Source organism: Branchiostoma belcheri, unplaced genomic scaffold (genome assembly GCF_001625305.1).
Source record: "Branchiostoma belcheri isolate BF01 breed outbred unplaced genomic scaffold, Haploidv18h27 scaffold122, whole genome shotgun sequence".
Lineage (NCBI taxonomy): Eukaryota > Metazoa > Chordata > Leptocardii > Amphioxiformes > Branchiostomatidae > Branchiostoma > Branchiostoma belcheri.
Window position 1 is genome coordinate 761,444 of NW_017802625.1, and position 8,886 is coordinate 770,329.

Consider the following 8,886-nt stretch of genomic DNA (forward strand, 5'->3'; position numbering starts at 1 on the left):
GCTATTCATCACACGTGTCAATGAGGGCCTCTAGCAGTTCATAGAATTATTGCAGGTATTTGGGGGTAATTTTTACATACAATAATTTCACCGACTGCTAGAAGTCACTTTTGATACATGGCGCAGAGGGTCATTAGCCTATGTATCCTTGATGTTGATTGGTTTTCATCACGGCAACGTTTTTGAGTCATTAAGCCTGATTGGCTGATACAATTCCTCGTTGGTGATTGGTTAGAAATAACGATGACGTACCATTTTACGACCAAATATGGGCAACCGACTCGAAACCATAAAGCCGCTTTACTCTCCATGTAAACAACTGAAATTACGAAGGATTTTCGGAGGAACGGGACTATTTTGGGCAATTATGTTCCCCCGGATAAGCTACATAGTTGTACGAACTGCCTTTACAGAGAAAAGGAGCCGGTTTCTGAGGTTAGGAGAGGTGAAAATGCTCGGCAACCGCGAAATATTCTTACGAACAGGGAAGGGGGCGTTGTGTAGGGATAGCTTTCAGCACCAAGGAGAGGGATTGCTTCAGTTTGAACCTGGTCTTTTCTTCATGACAGCAAACTTAATATCAACTCATCGACTGCAATATATGAAGGAAATCAATTTTGTGAATTTTTCGGTGCCAATCTCAATATCATATGAATGGAAACAGAGTAAAAGATACCAATCAATTTTCAAAGTTACCATGTACCAATAAATTATCTAAATGCCACAATTGTCTAAATGCCATCGCTTAACAGGTTTACAATATACGGTAGAGGAGTATTTTGGAAGCGTTTAGTACGTACTGGCAATGGGTCACATTTGTGACTTTGTCTGGTAACCCTCCCGCTGACTTTGCCCCTTTGTTGAGTCATGTAAGAAGCTTAAATAGTCCTATATAAATTTCCCGATAAATCATGCAAATTACATCCATATTTGCATAATTGTCACATAATTATATCAAGCATCACGTAAGCTACCTACATACCAAAATCACGACGATCCATCAACCAGTTCTTGAGTTATCCTCTTCTGAATATCTCGAAACAGATAGCCCTGCAGTTCCTGAGCAAGTCGGTAGGGGGCCCAAACTCACGTCACTTCTTCCCCGGCACAAGAGCTACCTACCATCCCAATTTCGTCACCCTAGCATGTCTAGATCATGAGATATCAAAACCGGAAGTTCAGCTGCAGTACCATAACAAGCTGCTAGAGGGTCCAAAATCTAATCATTTCCAGGTCTCCTCAATACCTACCAACCTTCCAAGTATCAAGACAATCCGTTTCAGCCTTCTCAAGTTATCGAGTCTATAGACGCACACAGCCACACACACACACACGAACGCCTCTGAAAACATAACCTTCTTGGCAAAGGTAATGATAGAGGATTAGAATGCAATTAAGAAACTACCGTACATGGGCGACATCTGTCATGTAAGGTGTGAACTGCAGTCTTCAAAACGTGCAGCTCATGTTGGCATCATGTTAGTGTCCCTCAGAGTGCATTGCTGGATTAAAGGTTATTTTTACCTTCGCTAAGAAGGTTATGTGTGTGTGGTGTGTGTGTGTGTGGGGGGGGGGGTTACTTATATGTATGTGTGTATGTATGAGACCGTCAAATACATCAGTCCAACTGATGACATACATGTTACATGTAGGTTGTACCCTCTGAGTATTATCACCAGAATTACTCTAAGTTTGATTCTATCAACAAAGAACAAGAATTAAAATTACTAGTGTAGTGTCCATGGCCAGCTGCTTAGTTCATTCCGAAGACAACAACATTTTGGCGACGCCTAAGGGGCGTCAACACCATTTAACATCATTTGGCGAAGGTATGAGGTAGTGCAACTCTTTAGTGTGTAGCACTCTTCCAAACTGGCATTTTGCCCACCACCTCATTTTAAAATCTCAAGAGGTAAATCAAAGTGATTTTGACATAATATCACAAAGGCACTGAATCTGATTCAAGTTGAAAATGGTATTAACAGGTGTGCAGTGGTGACATCTTGCAAATTTCAAATAAAACTGCAACACTACTGGCCAATAATGCTTCAGTGTCAACACCATTTCTACACATTCGGTCAAACACTATCTTTATAGGTTTGCTTAACAATTTAGCACATACAAAGTTTGATGTTTAAAGAATTTTTTAGTGAAATTATAAATCTCCTTATTTACAGCACCTTGCACAAAATGATGTGCCTGCCATATCAATTAGGCACATTCATATTTTTTTCTTAATTCCTAACGCTAAATTACATTATACTCTTGCAAACTAACCTTATATTTGGAATGGTAACTGTCATCATTCGTAGTTCACTTCCATCTTAATCTAGCCTTTTGACAGGTCAAAATCATAATACTCTCGGTATCGTGTGTGTGTGTGTGTGGTGTGTCACAACTGCAAGTTCTTGCCTAATTTCATTAGTATCAGTGTACGACATATAATGGCAAAACCCTGCAATCTACTTACCACCAAATAATATCATTACACAAATGTTCGGAAGGTTAGATTTACGCTGATTTGAGAATTTCTGAGAATTTCATGTAGTGATTTTTCCAGAGGCCATACCAATTTAATTTGTTGGTTCTCAGACTTGCCTCAGATTTTTTTCCGATTTGCAAAAAAACAAAGATTCTGGTTCTGAATCAACTAAAAAATGCTCATATTTTGCCCCCCACAGTTGAGGAAAGTCCTTTTCTTCCTAGTTGTTACAGTTTTTCCATCTATCAATGCAGTGGTTTGATTTAAAGTTTAAAAATTTATTGTTTAAATATCAACCCAGCCTTTTTGTTGACTTCATGGCTCCTATCATGACATTTGGGGAGATAAAAGGATAGCTCGACCTGTTTTTTTGCAGTCGGTTCTTTTTTTTTAAATCCAAGAAGCAACAAATTAAATTGGTGTGGCCTGAGGATTTTAAAAAATGTTCATTCTCCTTATGTGCACACCAACACTTTTGTCATTGCATATAACATTATGCCATTTGAATGAGTTCTGTAGACCATTACAGTCAATGTAACATTTTTTTAAAATACCTAATGGGTCAATGATAGTGACTATCTTTGCGTGACTGTTCCTGCGACCAAAGAAGACTGAAGCACGTTTTCATCAGTACAAATTTCATTGACTGGAAAAAAAATCAATACCATCCACTCATTCTCCCGTCCTGGGCTTATCGGAACTTCGGTTTGTTTCCTTATCTGCAATAATGTTCCCCTCCTTATTGCTTCGGTGTACATGATTAGCTCTCAGTCCTGATCATCATACAAACCATGTTTGCTTTCAGATAGGGTTCAGATAGCCTCCACCAGGCCTTCCTACGGGGGAACGGATCATAGAATTTGGCAAGAAAGGGAAAAAGTTGGCAAGGAAAGTCGGTCCATGGGAAGGTTAATTTCCCCTTCCAACGAAGGCAAATAAATTCTATGATGATCAAACTTAATTATTTTCCCTATTTGGCTAAATTTGCTAATTTTGAAATCGCGGTTAGTCAGGTGAAGACTTAGACACATGAATTTTTTGTCTGATTCATTGACATTGCTGCCGGGTTTGCTCTATTTTCTTCTAATTCAATCTAAAGATGACTCGTATCATTGGCATGGAAGTGACATCTGCAGTGTTTTACTTTAGTTCATACTTGAATCTCTATTTATCTTCACTAACATTTTGTGTTCAGTGAAATCTATGTGTAATGCAGTGTTTGCAACTATGCTTATGGTTGACCTCGAGTAGTTATCAATGGATTGTTATGAAATATGGTAAGTGGTAAGATCTAATTGAAATCATATAAGACTTTGGATCCACTGTTACAGAATTCCCAGGTTTCTTTTTTGTTAGACTTTGGATCCACTATTACAGAATTCCCAGTTTTTTTTGTGTGTTCTTGACATACCGCGGTCACAATCTTTAAGTGGAAAATTTGACTTTGCGATTGCGCTAAGGAAGAAGTGAAATATGTTTAGGCCCTTTACAAGCCTTTTACAAACTGCAGGGTCCTCTACCTACAACCTTGGAATCATAAGTGGATATATGTTGTGGTCAATTTGTTTGAAAAGGTATTTGTATATACTTTTGTTTTTGTTTCCAGGACTCTTTTTAAATGTGTGTGCCCATGGGCTGTCTGAAAAACAGATCCGTAGATCTGACATATACTCTGGATGAATAAATAAACTTGAGCTTGAAACATTGTCGTGAAACTACCTAAATGGTGGGAAAATTCAACACACAACAAGGAAACCAACACTAAACAGTAGGATTAACACAGTATTTATTTTTTTGAACATCTCTACATACAGGTCTCTCTCTCTTTCTCTCAAAGGAACTTAAGGCCTATGGGGGAACAAAACTAGATACCACTCTGAGTCTCTCGTACAAAAGTCGCTGTGGAGAACCAGAATCACGCACAATATGCTGAGGGTAAACCTTACACACATCCAAGCCACGAGCAAAAACTGCCAGGAAACACAGTTTCTTTCTTCTATGTACATTGCAGGTAGAAATTTACACTTGCCCATGCTGGTTTACCCGATGATGCTCAACTGCCTAACCATGTTGTTTCTACTGGCACCTACTTCACTACTCACATGACTGAGCTACACATGTAAATGTTGACAACTTGTTAACTTTTATTTGGATCACAAGTCCACCCCATATCCCCACTAGTTATACAAAATAAGACAAGTCTCTCCTTTTCTCTCTTTGTTGGTACATGGCAAAAAGTGCATCTTAAAATATAACAGCAATAACGTTATAACTTTCATCCATTTATTTGAATATAGTACACTTTGTATTCTTTATGGGTTAGCGCCACATGCACTGTACAGGCATTAATGCAAGCTGCAAACAAGTTTTTTTTTCCATTGCAAAGTCACACATTTATCTACGTTGTTAGATCAGCCAGAAATACACTCAACCATCACTGTCCAATCTGAGGTAAAACAACGGTGGAAACAAAATAACAACAACAAAAAACTACACTGCACCCCACCTCCCTGAGTAAAACCAAGATTACATTACGTCTGTCTGACTACATGAAATGTCCAAAATCCCATGTGAAAAAAAGTACTGCTTTACTCACAACAGTGTCAACAGTCTGCAACCTACTTCACAACTGAGCTTAGAGCCTACTGGTCAGAACCTTAACTTAGCTTCCAGTACCCCTTCTAAAACACCAAGGATTTTATCCTTTCTTTAACACAAATGAGAATAAATTTTATTTCTTTTCACCTCAAATTTCCTTTAACTGTTTGACTTAAAGATAAGACTGACGCCAGCGATGGAATTTAACAGTCCTTCTGCAGACTTCACACAGATGCACATAGTTTATCCAGAATTTTGCTAGTTACGAGATAACGAATAGTCTTCCTGATGCGCTGTGCTGTTTTCCTATGATGTGTGCTGATCTATACGGTTGCCTGGACAGCTCCGCGTTGGTCCGTTGTTAGCCAGGTAAAATTCGACGGTTTGGGTTTGTGTCCATGTGAGATCGAACAGGAGGAGTCAGGGTGAGGGTGTGGCTGAGGTGTGATAGAAAAGCTGAGGAGGCGGAGTCAATAAATGATCTCGTAAACTGTGGCCTTCGTGTCGCCCGACCCTGTGACAATGAACTTGTCGTCTTTGGACAGGTCGAAGCTCAGAATGCAAGCCCATTCTCTGGACTACAGTTAGAGAACAGATAACAAAGAGAAGGGAAAGGAAGTAGTAAGACTTGGATGAGAAGGAGGATCTCACGTTCAGACCACACACCCTGCCTGAACCTCCGCGTGTCACTAACGTTCTGTTGTATCACGGCGGGGGCCCCTCCCCTCAGTAGATGACTTCGTAAAGCGTAGCTTTCCTGTCGCCTGAACCCGTCACGATGTACTTGTCATCCGCCGATATGTCGCAGCACAGGACCGAGGATGATTCTTTGGACTGGGGGGAGAAAAGGACAAGAACAAACAACACGTCAGACAACAGGACAGACATTAGGAGACAGATAACACGGCGGCGACCCCACTGTCACGAGGACCAAATCTTGATGACTGGCTTGTCAATGCAAACTCATTTTGAGAACCGTATTTGTTGTCCCCAGCGTAAAACAGGCGCTGAGTTTTAGCGACCTCGTCTCACACTGACTGACAGAATCCAATTATTTTTGATGGTACGAGATCATGAGCCACCGTTGGGGATGGTCCCCAGGCAGACGATCCAATCAGTGGGCTTCTGGCGCATGTAGACAAGCCGGTCTCTGGGGCTTGCTGCGGTAAGAATCAGTCTCCCCGGGGTCAACATCAATGGGATGGCACGACAATGCATGCATCCAGCATTTGGGGAGATTTGTTACCATGACTACATGCTAATACCACCATCGTGCCTGATTCCCACAGGTGACAGGTACATTGTACATCCCTGCCTGCACGACTCTGGTGGTTGGCTGTTTTGGCAGCGTCGGGACGCGCACCCCTCCAGCCAATTACACCACAATTACCAGTTCTTCGTGCCAGAATTCCAATGGGGGCTTCTCCAGCTGCCTTTTGATGATCTACACCACAGTAGTGCATGTTGAAACCCCAACCCTTGATACTTAATACTATAGACTAGTATTGACCAGGCTGTAAGTGCTGACACCTTAATACCCTGTCTGGACCCGCCCACCCACATCTCAAAATTACCAAAGTCCTGTTAAAGCACGGCGCTACCTCCCAGATTCCCGGGTTATTGTTTGTGCTCTGTAATCAATCTGACAGAATGTCTCGGGGCTCGTAAAATACGACAGATGGGCATAAAAGGCAACATTAACGTCATCCATAAATATTGAATTATCCATTCCGTCCCCCCCAACAATTGGCAGCAAAACTACTTCTTTCATGCGATATGCATGCTTCGGTTGTATCCCCCCCGGAGTGACGGAAAAGCACTGCGTGGAAAGGCGGCAAAACTGCACCCTCTATTGCGTGCCGGGGCTCACCTGGAATATACTGGCGCCATAAGGAGTCCTCCAGGCATTCAGCAGGTTGTCCTTCCCAGTACTAACAAACCATTTGCCTGTAGAGATGAACACACATCCAAATTAAGTGTCATGAATAGTGCATGGGGGCAACTGTCTGGGGACCTCATTATCCTTTATAGCTACATGATCAGGCAATGGCCAGGGGTAATAAATTTTAATGCTGCTGCGAACTAATGTCCCGGGCAATGCAAATGCGAACACGGAGACAAAGTAATGCAGGCATAATCAGCACTAAGCCTGCTGACAGGTGATCTTTCTGAACTTTTAGGCAATTACTCAATAAATCTGCTGCTCTTTAATGAATACCAGGTACCTAGACACAGGACTTTGGCATCATCCATAAAACACGCTGTTGTAGGACAAGTGCTCGGAACAGATGATTATGTATCTGATTGTAATCTGTCCTCTCATCGCTACACAGCTAGTTCTTTCCTGCAGTGCTTGGCTTGCAGACATGTTGGCATGCGGACAGGGGTAGGAGAGGGTAGAAGGGGTCTTACCGCAGTATGCGAACTTGAGTGACAAGACGCAGCTTTCGTGCAGGTGCAGCTGGTACTTGTCTGGCTTGGTGTGGTGGAGAACCTCCACGTTACTGCTCTCCATGCTGTGGATAGACAACACAAGTTGAGCAGACGGAATCTTCAGTATCTGTATTTGTGTCAGTATAGCTGGTATAACCGCCATTCGGCGTAACACACCAGCTTTGCAGGCACGCGGCGCGGCGGCAGCTAGCTGTATCACACCGAACGACTTGTTACACTCAATCTTTACACATTTAATTGCAGGAGTTGCTTAAAGCTTGCCTCAACTGTGCTTGATGGCAACAAGTTCCAGTCTTCTCCACAATACAAAATTACAGTAATTTTGGATTTGGAAGCCAACCAAGACCCAAAGCTTACTACTTGGATACAATTCAATTGTCTTGTCATTCTAGATGTCAGCATCTGTGAGGCAAAAATGAGATGCTGCTGGCAGCAGAAAATGGTCACTTGTTTTGTATGGTAGGCTGGTTCTAGCTATTCATAAGTGGTACCAAAAAATAAAGAGATGCCTCACGAAGCTTGTTTTGGGGCTATTTCAAACGCTTAAGAAATGGAGGTATATGTCAAAATTTCCTCATCCAGAATTTTTTTTGCTGTTTTGCCGTCCTGAAGTTGCATTGGATGCCTTTAATTCCATTCGCTAATTCAATTCAAATACAAGTACCAATCTTCCTTCCAATCTACCAATTATGTTCTACAAAAAGTTCTAAATTTTACAAAAATCACTAGTTGTTACCTTCGCCAAGAAGGTTATGTTTTCAGGGGCGTTCGTGTATGTGTGTGTGTGTGTGTGTGTCTGTCTGTAAACACTATAACTTGAGAAGGCCTTGATGGATTGTCTTGATACTTGGTAGGTGGGTAGGTCTTGATGAGACCTCAAAATGATTAGATTTTGGACCCCTAGCGGCTTGTTATGGTACTGCAGCTGAACTTCCGGTTTTGATATCTCATGATCTAGACATGCTATGGTGATGAAATTTGGATGGTAGGTAGCTCTTGTGCTGGGGAAGAAGTGACGCGAGTTTAGGCCCCCTAGCGGCTTGCTCTGGAACTGCAGGGATATATTCTTGAAAATATTCAAAAGGGGATAACTCAAGAACCAGTTGACGGATGGTCGTGATTTTTGGTATGTAGGTAGCTTACGTAATGCTTGATATAATTACGTGAGAATTATGCAAATATGGATGTAATTTGCATAATTTATGGGGAAATTCTATAAATCATCTGCATTCCACGATAGGACAATTGAAGCTTGTGACATTGGTAATTGACAACAAGAGAAACACAGGAAGATATTGATTATGTTAATAATGACTTAATTTGCATAATTAATGAGAAAATTTTATAATTAT

General features: G+C 41.4%; 1 protein-coding gene across 1 annotated transcript in view; it reads right to left on the reverse strand.

Moving 5' to 3' along the window:
• Window positions 1–4,251: 4,251 nt before the first annotated feature.
• The window catches only part of LOC109463138 (protein groucho-1-like), a 36,450-nt gene continuing 31,815 nt past the window's right edge, over window positions 4,252–8,886 (reverse strand). The window contains 2 exon segments of the mRNA XM_019759851.1: window positions 4,252–5,914; window positions 6,951–7,027. Coding sequence (XP_019615410.1) covers window positions 5,807–5,914; window positions 6,951–7,027 — 185 coding nt within the window. The 3' untranslated portion in view covers window positions 4,252–5,806.